The sequence below is a fragment of the Zerene cesonia genome, chromosome 2, assembly GCF_012273895.1.
Source record: "Zerene cesonia ecotype Mississippi chromosome 2, Zerene_cesonia_1.1, whole genome shotgun sequence".
NCBI classification, from domain to species: Eukaryota; Metazoa; Arthropoda; class Insecta; order Lepidoptera; family Pieridae; genus Zerene; species Zerene cesonia.
The window spans coordinates 399,753-415,430 of NC_052103.1; the positions used below are offsets into that span (position 1 = coordinate 399,753).

A 15,678-nucleotide genomic window follows, 5' to 3' on the forward strand; every position below is an offset into this window, starting at 1 on the left:
TGAACGCACCGCCGCTTTCCCCTTCTTTGATTTCTTCTTCTTCCGCTCCACCAAAGTCCACCCTTCTTCGGGCGGCTGATGACGGGAAGCAGAAGATGTCGAGAGCGCAGACTCATTTGAGGGCATGGTTTTTGAAGCCCTCTGCTCTCCTTTGTTCCCTCTCTCGCCTGGCTTAGCATTCGGGCCCGGACCGGTCATTGCCGTCTGTTTCTTGGTCTGTTTGCTAGCTTTCACCAGCATAACAGCCTTGACCGACACCTTCTTTTTGGCCTTTGGTGGTGGAAGAGGCGGTAAGTCCTCGTTTGACGGCTGTCCAACCACCAAGCCTTCATTCCTGCCGTCCCCTGCCAGCGACGGCCTTACGCGCTTCTGCGGAAGAAGACGCTCCTCCAACGCCTCGAATCGGGCGCTCACCAAATCTCCGACCTGCCGCAAGATATTCGCGGCCAGTTCGGAGTCCGGCTGATGCGGCTGCATAAGTTGCGTAGCTCCTATCGCAGTTTTCAATTCTCCTATCTCCTTGCGGAGGCCCTCTATCTCCGCTTGGAGATGAGAATTGTTTATTTCAAGCCGCCGCGTCTCCTCGGAGGCAGTGCGCTGTACGAGAAGCGCCACCGCCTCCTGGATCGCCTCCGTTGCATCCTTTAGGGCCTGTTTGGACGTGCCCTTCAGGTTTGAGGACTTGGCCCGCACCTCTTCAATAGCGGCCAAGTTTTCCTCAATACAGTGCCGGAGGACTGCGGCGGATTTACCGTCACTACGGCCAGCACGCAAAACCCGAGAGGATCGGCTTTTCGAGACCTCTGGCCCAGACTCCAGCTCCAGATCTCCACTCTTTGCGTGCGCTAAAGCCCTCCTTGTGGAAGCCATGCTCGCCCCGCTGGTCGGGGGCCGCCCTCTGCCTCTTTTTGGGGCATTACGCCTCGATGTGCGAGTTCGCCCCTCTTCCGTTGACGAGCCTGAACGGCTCGCACCAGAGGACCGTTTGCGTTTCGCCCACAATCGGTCTTCTTCGAATGACTGGACCGTCATAAGACTGTCTATAGACGTTGCCGCCGACAGTCCACTTGGCCCAGCCATCCCCTCCCTGGTTACAACGCGCTTCACGCGCGCCTCCACTCCTCGTTCCGATATGCAATACTCATCGGTATCTTTCATTGGGTTTTGTTTCATGTGTTCCATTTTTATTCCCACGAGTATGGGGGAAAAGGTGGTCCACCCGGGCGGTGCCCCCTGCACCCGGGTAACCCTATTACTCCACGGAGGTCGGGCGGTATCCGTGGGTGGCCTCAACTAAGACTCAGCTTACTCCCTGAGCCAAACTGTCCACACCAGACAGGAAACCCACGCCGCTGGGCCACAGCGCGAGTTTAGAGGGTTTTTTAGTGAGGTGTCCTTCCTCTCGGGCCGGCCGGTTAAGGCAAGCCCACTGGCCCGTCATAGCTGCTAGACATGATCAACAACACTACAACGGGTAACAGTTTGCCCGACGGGAGGCCGAAACCCCTAACCCGGCGACAGACATCCTGCCGTCGAACCCGCCGCGCCGCGATCGTTACGACCGCCATCCTCCGCCGCCAATGCGGCCACTGTTCGAACGAACCCATCTAAGTCCTCTGCAAGGACTCCTACAGAAGGACCCTACAGAAGGTCCTCCCGCTCCCTCTCACTGGTTTTGGTCCGCGCCGGCTGGATAGCCGGTACCCCCCTGTCTTGGGGGACTTCCCCTATCCGCCACCCGGGGACGCGCCCGATGGGAGACCAGAAACTCCACACGGGATTTCTTCGTATACCTTACATAAATATAAAGATAAATGCGTTTTAGAAATTAAAAACTCTAACGGATTTTAAACGCGATTTATTCATTATATTATTAACCCGACGTTTCGTTTAATAATATAATGAATAAATCGCGTTTAAAATCCGTTAATAAGTTTTTAATTTCTAAATGTATAATACTCGCGTAAAATCAAACACAAGAAAATACTAAATGCGTTTTATCAAACACTACGTAAAGGGATTAAGATTTTTATTCGACCCTTGATTAAAAGTCAAACTTAATGTAAAAACAAGTTTAAAAGCTCACATTCCTTATACGCTTGTCATTTACACAATTCGTCTTTACGTTATTGGCTTTTATTAAACAATAATAAAATTAAAAGGTTATTTATTTATGCATTAGTTAGTATTTATATGCTTTTCCATTGATTTTAAGAGTAAGCTAATAATGTGTTCCTTTTTTCACTTACTTGACAAACAATAATCTCTATAGAATGTTTAATTTTAAACAACACAAAATAAAGACACTTGTTTTTTACTGAGCTGCGCCCGGCGGTTTTACCCGCGTAAGTCCGTATCCCGTAGGAATATCGGGATAAAAAGTTGCCTATATGTTATTCCAGTTGTCCACCTATCTACGTACGAAATTTCATTGCAATCGTTTCAGCACTTTATGCGTGAAATAGCAACAAACACACACATATCCTTACAAACTTTCGCATTTATAATATTAAGTAGGATACTAATAGGATAAGATTGAAAGAAATAGTCAGCGAACTTTAAGATGCCCTTAGGTAGCCTAAAATATGCATAAACCAATGTAAATATAAAACATTGCATTTAAAACAACTTATTTAACTTCTAACTTGCCAAACCGGTCCTCTTAAGTTATCACTAAATCACTTTTTATCGCCAAAATAATATCTCTTAGGGTCTTCCCTCATTAAACATGATTGGTTTAGGTCGAATTTTTTTATTAGGGTCGTGATTTTATTTATGATGTACATAAATAACAGAAAATACATAAATATCCTGATGTTTTGTTGTGAATATTGTAAAAAAATGTATTTATTTTACCGGATGAAAACAAAAAAGTACAAATTTAAAATGCTTTATTGTAAAAAAATGGCGCTCCTTCCACCGAGCAACCTTTTGGGCAATAGACAAAATACATTTAAAAAAAAATAATTACTAAGCCTACGGTTAACAAATTTATTTTCTTCATAAATGGAAATTCAACTCTCATACAGAAACCACTAAACAAGGAATGAAACTCGAGATAAAAAATGGACTATCCTGTCCTACTATCCTATCCTACTAAAATTATAAATGCGAAAGTTTGTGAGGATGGATATATGTGTATGTTTGTTACTCTTTTACGCATAAACTACTGAACCGATTGCAATGAAATTTACTACGTAGATAGCTGGACAAATGGAATAACACATAGGCAACTTTTTATCCCGATAACCGTAAGGGTGAAACCGTAAGGCGCAGCTAGTTAGTATATAATATAAACTATCTCCTTCAATTCGTTTATAGAACAAACCAAGAGGCCAATAATTCAACAGCTTCCGTGTCTAAGATAAGATAAGCAATAACAGTAAATAAGAGGTAGAAAGCTCAGAAATCGGGCGACTAACGGCGTATGAAGGGTGCATTTGTACCCAACTCTTAGACCAAGCTAAATACCTTATTTGGAGTAACTAAACATAAACCATGTCGTAATTGACAGGGCTTACACTGAAATATCTGTTGCCTTTGTATACGCTTTTAACGGGTTTAAATCGTGATTTATTTTATCAAATAGAGTACCAGAGTACATTGATAAGTATTAGATGTTTAAAGTTACTGCGTGCACATATATTCTCATTATTTTATTCCTACTTTTTCTTTTATACTGTTCTATGCTATGAATGATTTCGGTCCATCACACGTGATGTTTATTTGTTCTCATTGTTTATAATACAACTCATAAAAACCGTCACATTGGCTGATGTTTTAATAAAAACTAACTACCTTATATCATACTCAACATACAAATATACCAACTTGGAAATATCTACAACGAATGCATAAATAATAAACGAAATCAACGTCTGATTAACATTGATTGAGTTCACTCTCAGGTAAACTTCGTGCCGAAATAAATTGTATTTTCCCAAATCATATCTCAATAAATTATCTCACTCGTTTTGCATGTATTAAATTGTTGTTCACTTTAACGACAGCTATAAATTTTACGACGCCTACGCGAAAACGCCTGACTCTTTTTTTATTACGAGTTTCATCGCTCTTACAATGTTATTTTATCAGGCGTTAAATTTTATAAAGAACCGCAATTGCACCGTAGCTTCGTTATACCGATTGTAGGAATATACGTCTGTTATTTTCTAAGATTATTTTCTATGTCTGAGTCAGTCAGATCTCGAACTATTTTTCTTTAATTATTGTATTCTTAACAACGAAGCGATGTAGGTAAACACGTCATAATGTGTGATCAATGTGAAACGTTTTCTATTATCACATTAACTATAGCTTGTGACAAGCATTCATCTAGTTCATCAAGATAATTTCCCTAGAGCTATTCGAAGTCACAATATCTTCCCAATGATTAGCCCCCAAGGGACGGCACATTGCATACGAGCTATGTTATCGAATGTCCGTACACTACAAATATATATTACTAATATTTGATTGCTTAATACAACGACATTGCATAATACAATTATTTCACAGCCAACGTAGAAGTAGCAGTCAATAATAACTTTCTCATCGTATAGGCGTGTAAATTGAAAACAGGTATATCGTATAAATACCCTCATCAGGCCTGTGTCCCAGCAGTGGGAACGTGTATGGGCTGATTATGATATCGTATAAATTGGTTCAATAATAAGTAAGTGCTATGATTTAATCGCATTTTATGTTTATTAACCGACGTTGCCAAAAGAGAGGGAACTCAATTCAATTAATTTTCTTTTTTTTTGGTTTGTTACTTTATAACTCCGCGGGTCAACCACTGGATTCATATATATTATTGGTGTGTCTTTTTGTTGTGATTTGGAGTGGCACCCTCCCGGGCTATATGTGACCCTAATTGTAGGAAATTATTTTTGTACCTCTTATCTTTTTGAGTTATGTTTGGATAAATACGTAATACAAGGTTAGAACATATTTAATTTTTTTCGGAACTAGTGCTATGAGCTGATAAAATAGATGTTTCAACACCCACTTTTGGGATTTTTTATGTTTACATTTAGATGGTTTGTTTAATACCATACAGTTAACTTTGTTTTACTCTTTCCAGATATAAACCATGTTGCGGCAAGTGCTATTATTCGCAGTCTTCCTACAGACGGGCAAAAATGTTTTGGTATGTACCTTATTTTGTTTTCACTTACTGATTTTATTTTTGTTTGATTTTAATTTTTTTGTTGATTGTATCAAATCAGTAATCGGATTATTTTTTATTATTCATTATTAATCAGCCATGCCTGTCCCACTGCTGGGCAAAGGCCTTTCTTCCCTCAGTCCACATCTACCTATCTCCCTATTGGTTAATTGAAAGTAACTATATCTATTAATTTCTTACCGAACCTGGAAATCAAAAACCTCAATTTTTAAATGGTTTTAACGACTTACTTCTACTAAGTGCATGTTATCTCTTATCATAATTTTTTCCCTTAAATTTCCTGATTAATAATAGTTTCTTTTGTATACGCAACAAATAAGTTTATCTGTCATTATTAATACGTTGGCCAAAAGCGTCACTTCGTAAAAGTGTGACAAATAAACTGACAAACAGACATTGTGACTGAATGGGGCAAGGAACGTCGAATGAATATTTATGAGTTTTCGCTTTCCAACGGAACAATGGTGCGCAGATTGGAGGCTTCCGATTTGGTTAAAAATATCATTAAATTCTCGCATTCATATGAAAATACTTTCAAGATTTTCTGCAATGTACCACTTCAGTTTGATGGTCGCTACGTACTATCCTACTTATATCTTATCCTACTAATCCTACTATCCCACTAATATTATAAATGCGAAAGTTTGTTAGGATGTGTGTGTGTTTATTACTCTTTCACGCAATAACTGCTGAGCCGATTGCAATGAAATTTGGTACGTAGACAGCTGGACAACTGGAATAACATATAGGCAACTCATTATCCCGATATTCCTGCGGGATACGGACTTACGCGGGTGAAACCGCGAGGCGCAGCTAGTATTCAAATAAAAGACACTGCAAATAAAAGGAGCGAAGCGGAGTCTATCGGAATAAATTAACTAGTACTTGATCTCGCAAATGTACAATTTAAGGGGCTGTCTTTCTATCTAGGATTCTGTGTTAAGGAAGACAATTCCATCCCATAGAGTAAAAGACACCAAGAAAATATAGACTGTGATTGAAAAATAAATGCGGAATTGTTGAAATATTACTTAAATAATTTAAAATATGTACATATTATATTCATGTCAGTTTGTTAACGTGTGTGTGGTACACACGAATACCAGAAACAGGTACTAATATTTATCTAAACTAATATTATAAAGAGAGAATATTTCTGTTTGTTTGTACCTAAAAAAATAGTCGACCACTTTTGAGTTTATTTACCACTAGCAGTCCGCCATTTAGCCTATAGCCTTGCTCAATAGATGAGCTATCTAACGCTGAAATAAATTTCCAATCGGACCAATAGTTCCCGAAATTAGCGCATTCAAACAAACAAACTCTTCAGCTTTATAATATTAGTACACATTAGAAAGCTGCATCTTTATCGAGTTTTACAATTTATTACATACAAGCCAATTGTCCTGGCGTAAAAAAATCAAAATAAAATATAGCCTATGATACTGACAGATAACGTGGCTGTCTATTGGTAAAAGATTATTAAAATCAATTCGGTAGATCCAGAGATTACCCGCTACAACGACACAAACTTACAAATTCACGAACTTAACTTCTTAACTCTCTAACTCTCTAACTCTTTCTTCTCTAACTTCTTTCTTTATAATAAGTGTGGTGGTAAATGTAAAAACTTTGTTATGACGATTCAAAAGTGCTTCTAGAAGAAGTCTTATTGCATAAAAAGTGTTTTAGTTTGGGTTTAAGTAAATATATCTTTTTATCGAGAGATGCCGGGACAAATAACTCGTATAGAGCACGATTGTATAGGTTGAGACATTTGTAAGTTTCCTTTGATCTTAATACGTATTAAATTTGTTCACTGAAGAAATTTGGATTAGGTCATGACCTTAATTGACTGTAATTATCGCTTGAATTGAATTCTGTGGTTTTGATTAATTTCTTTGATAGCCATGTTATTAGGTGGCTTTTTTATATCATAGCGGGTGATTGAGCTGGTGGTTCGTCTGATGGTAAGCGACCCTCGGCCCATGAACAAGTGCAGAGGCAGGATCGCTCGCTTTTAAGAGGTAATCTTTTACCTCGAAGGATTGTCGACGTGACGAATGAACTGGAAAAGATAAGGAAAAGGATACGGTGGATCTTAACTTGAAATACATCCTGCGAAATTAAGTTTGATGAGCAATGTTTGTGGGATCTCACTATAAATTAATTATATAAACATTTATTCCTGAATTATGAATTGTATTAAAACTTCCATTATTATATTCTCCTTGTTTATAATAATCAAGTGTACACATTTTGGTAAAATTTGGTTAGGCGTTACAAGAAACAAACTTGAAACCTTAAAACGACTTCAAATTATTGAAACTAGACCAAAAATGTGACCACATGGGAGGCACCAGCTTCCAATAAAAAACAAGCATCAAAAACGGTGCGGCAGTAAAAGTTATGATGGTGGGTAGGTGTGACACAAAATACTTTAAATTGGGAACTTTTTTGAAGTCGGTTAATAAGCAAAATAAAGTCAATGTTTATTCAACGTTGCTTCCTGAGACGAGAGCAAATTAATTAGGATTTTGCCGTTCAAATTATAATTGAAGTGTGTCCATAATTCTGACGCCGTATGCTCTTCATTCAATATTAATTATTATATTGAATTTTGTCACTTTAGTTACATAGAAACTGTGGAACGCTCTTATATTAAGTTAACGTTTTGAATTGTTTATTTATATTGATAATAATTCACTGCAAAAACATATAACCTTTGCCATTAGCTTAAATTAATGATTCATTAAACCTCAGTGAAATAATAGTGATTATTTTACAATTTCGAAACAATGTAATTTACGGGACTTTTTTAAAATACTTATTTTAGCTTCATCTGTATGTTTGTATTTAAATCCTTTAGACTTGATTTTGGTTTAATTTTGATAATTTTTAATTCTATTCTTCAACAAAACTCACTAAATAAAGATTATTTGTCTCCCGATTTCCAGGTCCACTCCGCAAAACAGCAAGTCCAGCTCTCAGACTCGTATCTGCCCGTCGCGATGCAGATCATTGCACATCTAACGGACCAGATGTCGTTCGAGGTCAAGGACGACGTCCCCCAGAAACCCCCATCCACCACCCCCAAACCGCTGTATGTTAACTCAGACTATCTAAGCAGCTTGCCGCGCGGATGGCACATGAGAATCGGGCTTAGGTGATGGTTCTATGCTTTTTTAATACTATCTTTTATGCATATTTTACTATATATATAGATACTAATATTCTGCCCACGTGGTTTAAGAAAATGTTCATCACGATCTCCCAGCATTTATGTGGTAGTCGAGCACGCTTCGGCACGAATTGGGCCAGCTCGCACCGGGGAAGTACCACATCCCGGCACCCCCGCAAGTCTGGCGTGAAATAGCATTGCTGTGTTTCGTTCCGTGAGTGTGGGAGCAGGAAGCCCATATATTTTTCCTTACCATTCCAAATCCCTTCCTTTACTCCTCTCGTCAATCCTTTTCAATCCCTTTCCAATTTAAAGTCAGCAATCGATTAGTAGAGGCGTTAGACCTGTAATCAACCTTACGCCGCTGGTCATGGGCGATGGAAGCTTTACCATCAGGTGCTTACCCATGCATGGTGACATAAAAAAAACAGAAGCTTCTGCATTAAACACGCATCTGAGCTACTTCTTTCAATCTAAGTGTGACGACCCTAACCAAAACCTTCAGTGTGTTATAGAGATATATTTGCATTAGAAGCGATCACAATAAATTGGACAAAGCTAGCGGGAAAGCGTTCGCGCATTCGACTCGCATACGAAAATGAAATAAATTTATGTCAATACCTCTTCATTATTTGAATTGACGCATAAAATAATGCGACACGCGCTCTGTAGTATGTTTCGACTGTACACTAATGAAAACTGACAGGTTGAATGTCGAGAGGCAAATCTTTCAAATCTATATGAATAATGTATAGCTAGAAGTTGTTTATTTGAACGATCTGATCTGAGGAACTAAAAAATTTCAAAATTCTTTCACCTGATATAGGCTCTTGTGTCCTACGGGCGAAGCCGCGGGCCGCTAGTATTTTTTATAATAGAACAATTAAAACTTTGATTAACTACTTTTATGTCATTTTAATTACTCTTTGATCATTAACTTTTTCTCAGTAAACCTTGAATTACACAAATACAGTGTCATATTATAATCGTTTACTTTTTCACATAGTTTCTTCCTTTCTTAATATATAAATAATAACGAACAATTTGATAATAAGACAGTTGTGATTATGTCTCTCCAGGGATGGTTAGGAAGCTAGAGATTGATATAGGTTAGTTATTCCGTTTACTGTACTTTAAATGCGGTGAAAAATCTCATACCCGTGGGCATTCCATTGACCACGCGGTCAAAACCACGGGCTGAAAACTTGATACATATGCTTTGCTTAGAAAATCTTAAGACAGTATGTAAAAAACTATTTGATTACTTCCTTTTAATTAACTTCTATCTTGCTTTCTATACACACTAATATTATAAAATCTTTGAATTTTTATGTTTGTAACGCTTTCACGCAAAAAATGCCAGACCGATTTCATATTTTCTTTCACAATTCAAAGGTGCAACTTTATTGAGTAACATAGCCTATAGTATATGTACCACGGGCGAAGCCGGGGCGAATAGCTAGTCCATTATAATTTTATATTAACCTCATAACATACTAATTATTAAAATTTTCTTCTTAATGCTTTATTCTTCACTTCCTTTCTTCTATTCTTAATAATGTTATCTATTTAATAATTGTTTTCCGCTTTGCATTTTAACAATGACAATAATTAATGTATCAAAAATATGGTATGATTCATATTTAATTCTGAGAATATTGCAAACACTAATTTATTTCACAAATATTAAATAAAATTCTACAGTTAATTAACTGGTAAGCCAGAACTGTCTAGACGGGAGCAATTTGGTTTTCTAAATAATTGTAATCAGCTAATTAAACAATAAATAGAATATTAAATGTTTGAATATTTAAATATAATAATATCACATTTACTTACGCTACTTATACAGTAACCTTTTTAAAAAATACGACTTTAAAAATGAATATGTAATTTTATAGTTAACGACTCAAAAATTGGGCACTATAAGGAGAAAAATGCCAACTAGTTGGGAAATTGTATTCACATACCTTTCCCTGAATTAAATCCTGAGCAATTTTTAAAGAATAGTACAATGCTATGAAACTAAAACTTAATAATTTTCTTTTCCTTTTAGAGCGTGTATATAGTATTTTACCACAATTTTTACAGCGATCTCACCACAAAACACCACAAACCGGGCTTATACTCCCCGTCATCACCGCCCAAACCTTCCGACCGGCTGCACCAAAAAACCGAACCATTCGTGCTTCTACCAGTCGAGCAACACTCCCAATACACGCTAATACAGCCCCAAGAGACGAACACAGAAGAAACATTATTGTCTGCACACAACGAGCAGGTCAAACCCATCATGGAGCCAGCGCCTAGTGACCCTCACTTGCTCCCACCTTATGATGATCTCAAAGTATCTAGTCGGTCTGGTGATGATGATATCGATGAAGAAAACTTGCAGTATCTATCACCGAACGTGAGAGATATGATCAGGATGGCCAGGGATCCAGATGATGATAGGGTTGTGGATATCTGGGAAGGTTTAAGGGCCAACCCAGCTGAACCTTCCTCGAAGGGAAAACTCTCGTCGTCCAATTTGAGACTCTTGCTTCTATATGATCTATTGAGCCGGGATGCGAAGAGACAACGACTGTCGGATTATAGCGTAAGTTATTTTTATTTATGAGGATTATATCAAAATATTTAAAACGCAAAGGTGACTGACCGATCTATCAACGCACAGCCCAAACTACTGCACCGATCGGGCTCAATTTTGGCAAGGATTTTGATACAAGCTACCCACAAGGGGATAAAATGGGGGATAAAAATTTGTGCATTTTTAGTTCTATCGCGCGAGCTGCGGGTAACAGCTGATAAAATAATAAAACTATTTAATATGTATCAGACAGATATTATTTTGACATATTGTAATATAAATGACTAAGGATTTGATATGTGAATAAAGTCGCTGGCTTAATCTAGTATGATATATGTTACGTTGCTTACCAAAAAAGAAAAAAATTCACCATTAAATTCTTACAGTAATCCAGCTGATAAAACAAATATTTATTCGTCGAAACCTACGGTTTAAATCTCATAACTTATATGTACTACATTCAACAGTATTAAAATGATTATCTGTATTATTATTGTAATTATAAAATTAAAAACGGTAAAGTTTGTTAAAGTGTGTGTTTATGACGCAAGCTGGATAGAACCAATTTAAAACTTGTTATACCAATAGAAAAACACGTTATCTGTGAGTGTTATATTCTAATAACCCGAGTGGAACCGGGTGTCGCGGCTAGTATTAAAGTAGTATATTCGTAGTCCCACAGGGATTTATTATACAGACAAATGCTAGACTTTAGTACTCAGACGGATATCTTGCAATTCAATTCAATCTTATTCACATAAAAAATAACAAGCTCATACTAATCTCCGATATATCAGATGCATTCCGATGTTCTTCTACGACGAGAGTTTATTCGCGATAAAACTTAAAACTGTAGACGTATCCTAAGGTTATTGACCCTGGGATCTAGACTTTTCTAGAATTATAGCGATGGTTTTTTAACGGGAGCGATTTATGCGCAATTTTAACTTTTGTTTTATGTCATTGACATAGATTTTGATATTCCATATAATACACAGCCTTCCCCGGCCTCCTTGGCTTCGACCATGGTACATATATACCCTATGCCACTCAGTGGAGATGCAGCTTACTAAATGTGAAAGGATTTTTGAAATCTGCCAGAAGTTTTTGTGTGAACACATTACAAACATACATACAATAACACAAATTATGGATTAAAAAAAACGTTTTCTCTATAGAAGTTAAGATAAAATCACGTCAAATAATATTTTATAAATAAAAAAAGCTGAGCCACCTTCAAATTGTGAGAACTAGACAAACACTCATGGACGCACATAACAAGTAACAACTTTTGAATATAAAAAGAATCAAAGAAATCGTTTCACCCAGAAAAAAGTTATGACATATATACAGTCGAATTGAGAATCGCCTGCTTTTGAAGTCGGGTAATTAACGATATCTCAGATAACAATAAAACTTTAATCATTTGACAAATAATACCAACCCATAAATGAGGAATCAAATCACTAGAAACTTTATTACTTTGTTTTCTTCGAGTCTTCGTTATATTGCTTTGATGGGTCCCCAAACTTCCAAGGTCAAGGTCCGATTTATAGTGAAACTTAGCTGCGTGGATCCTACTTTCATCGCAGGAACAAAAACAACGCAGTTTAGTTCATAGATATCGGGTTGTCGTTTTGAGAGTTTTAAAACTTTTACTATTGGCTTATAAAGTGTACGTTTATATTCATTTTTATTATTAACCAGAAAACTACTGTATTTTTATAAATAAATTCAGCGTTATCTTCTATAACATTAATAATAGTACATATTATAAACAATATTATATATATTGTAATATATTATTAATCGCACATAACTTGAATAAAGTTATTCATATATCACTGGAAATAGAACTAGCTTAGCTTCTGTTCTCGTGTAAATATAATTTATACCACAGATAATATAATACTATACTATACTAATAATATAAACCGCGTTAAACGCGCTAATCTCAGGAACTACTGGCCGATTAGAAAAGTTCTTAAGTGTTAGGTAGCCCATTTATTGAAGTAAGCTATACTACATATGTACCACGGGCGAAGCCGAGGCGGACCGCTAGTGCTCCATAAATATATCAAATTCAAACTAGAAACCTCTCAAACTTTCCAGGGTTTCTCCCCCGATGTGATGAAGACGCTAGTAGAATCGTCGAGCGGCGGCGCGCGCGCACAGCTCAAAATGGCGCTCTCTAAGATGGTGGAACGTCACGACTGCGGGCACGACTACGCTAACAATAGAGCCAAGGAAATGGTCGCTGAATTGGCCAAGGACGACTCCACATTGTCATCAGAACTGAGATATTTGCAACCCCTCGTGTACAAGTATTAGGTTGTGACGGCGATCGTGGACTGGCGTGTATTTAAACCCATATACATGACTTACTTTTAAGCTATAACATAGTAAAAGTACAACTTACAACTATAACAATAGCGAGTAATTGAAAAACAAAAAACGCTAATTAATTTAAACGGAACGAAATTAAAAAACTTTTTGTTTCAGATGAAAGAATTTGTACTTTTTAAAGTCTCTTATATTGTGCGCTTTCTAATGAAAAGTATTTGTTGTATGTGTAATTTATGTTTAATTTAAATTAAATGACAAAACACAATTATGAATATGGGTCTAAGAACCCCAAGTTAAAATGGTTAATGATATTGAATGAATTTATAATAAATCATAATATCATAAAAAATACTTAAGCTTAAATCATATAGGATGGATAAAAACAATTGAAAAATGTGTCAAATTTCGAAGTTTTATTATTTATTTTAATAGTCATCAACTTTCAATGAAATATTTTTAACCACAAAATGTCAATTTATCTATAGATTTATTAATTGTAGTCAATGCAATCAGCATTTATTAAAATAAGATTTTGTTTATTGCTGCGTATTTAAATACAATAATGACAATTAACAATACAAGATCTCTTATTCTTTGTATAATAAATATTAAATATATCGTATACAAATATGTTGTTTTATTTATTTCCCTATTTACACAAAAGATCTGGATCTGGACTGGATCTTTCTTTCAGAAGGAAACTTTTTTTTTTCATCATCATCAGACCTCGTAGAATACAATGGACTCTACCTCAATGGACTAAGAAAAAAATATCTGACAGAAGGCGGATCACTTTGTGCATAAAAGAAACTCTATCAGTCAAACAGATATATATCATCTGCCCCATATCCCATTATTGGACACAGGACTTTACTTTGATTCACTTATAACTCCATTGACTTTCAATTTTGTTTTTTATTAAAAATAAAGAGCGTAGAGGCCATTAATAAAAACTAACATTTAGTTTCGTTGTTTTAGCATTTTATAAAAGGTCTAATGGATTCGGATTGCAAGAAACAATGTCACTTGAGAGTTGAGATGTAGGTTTAACATTTATTTAGAGTCCGGCCAAAATAGATTTTAGATAAAAAAGAACTCAGGGGAGACAAGTTTTTGTGAAGACCCTGGGTTTGCTCATAAATCCTACTAATATCATAAATGCGAAAGTTTGTAAAGGGGTGTGTTTGTTGCTGTTTCACACAAAAACTATTGAACCGATTGCAATGAAATTTGTTACGTAGACAGCTGGACAAGTGGAATTACATATAGGCAACTTTTTATCCCGATATTCCTACGGGATACGGATTAATGCGCGGGGCGCAGCTAGTTATACATAAATGGTCTCTTTAAAGAGCTTCATTCTGCAAAGTCCTCCAGTCTTACTACGATATTTGATAACTCACACAATTCAGATGCAGATAATATGATTTCTCGAGCTTTCCATAAAGAGGTTGCTGATAGCTATTTGTGTGTCTTAATTTATTTTACAGCTCAAAATGTTGGGAGTTTTGATTACGAAAGTTAATCACTAGCGTATTTCTGTGAAAAAGAAAGTATATGGTAGCTAATTTACGTTAGTTACGCCTACAAAAAACTGTACGCGAGCTTCCATCAAAGCCATAACTCCAAATGACCTAATGAGCGCATGAAAGACTATAATCCCATGGCATGTGCTGTACTTGTGACCTTTTCAAACTGAATTCGGTGTAAACGCTCTTTATGAATTTATTTACTTGAATTTCTCTGTCAAAAACGTTATTTTTCAAACAAGTTGTATAATAAAAGTAAAGTAATTTTGTCTGCTTATTTTCAAATACAAAACAACTTCATATTGTTCTAAAGGTGAATGCGATATTGAATATTCGAGACATATAAATTGTTATAATATTAGAGTTTCTAAGAACAACTGTCGTGTGATGGTTATCCCATTTCTGGTTACAAATAATCACTAGCAAAGCGTGGGCAGAAAGCTATTTCAAGTATATAACTTGTTCTACAATTCCGAACACATTAACCCACTCGATTTAAAGTTTATCTCATAACAAGAAGAACAATACATGATCGATTTATGGAAGCTGTCGCTTTAATTCTTTTAGGCACGCGTTTTACATTTGTGCTTTCAAAACTTAGGTCTGTACAGGCAGTGGCTCAGTAGTGAGGACCTCGGACAAAATCGATAAGTCGGGGTTCGAGACCAGGCGAGCGTGCAGGAAATAAATTGATTTTTTTCAATTTATCTGCACATGTGACACACATCACCACTGCTTCAAAACGGTGAAGGAAAACATCGTGAGGAAACCGGCATGTCTGAAAATCAAAAATGTGATAACGACATGTGAAATCTGCCAACCCATACTTGGTCAGCGTGGT

General features: G+C 36.6%; 1 protein-coding gene across 1 annotated transcript; it reads left to right on the plus strand.

Moving 5' to 3' along the window:
• The first annotated feature begins 5,084 nt into the window (after positions 1-5,084).
• Positions 5,085-13,394, plus strand: LOC119833780. The gene is made up of 4 exons (XM_038357961.1): positions 5,085-5,152; positions 8,149-8,294; positions 10,464-10,971; positions 13,075-13,394. The coding sequence occupies exons 1-4, from the start codon at positions 5,096-5,098 to the stop codon at positions 13,291-13,293; spliced, it is 930 nt and encodes a 309-aa protein (XP_038213889.1). The 5' UTR covers positions 5,085-5,095; the 3' UTR covers positions 13,294-13,394.
• Positions 13,395-15,678: the final 2,284 nt, after the last annotated feature.

Coding starts and splice junctions, on each gene's coding strand:
- LOC119833780 (XM_038357961.1), top strand. CDS start 5,096: ATGTTGCGGCAAGTGCTATTATTCGCAGTCTTCCTACAGACGGGCAAA. Junction 5,153..8,148: donor AGACGGGCAAAAATGTTTTG/GTATGTACCTTA, acceptor CCCGATTTCCAG/GTCCACTCCGCAAAACAGCA. Junction 8,295..10,463: donor TCCACCACCCCCAAACCGCT/GTATGTTAACTC, acceptor CAATTTTTACAG/CGATCTCACCACAAAACACC.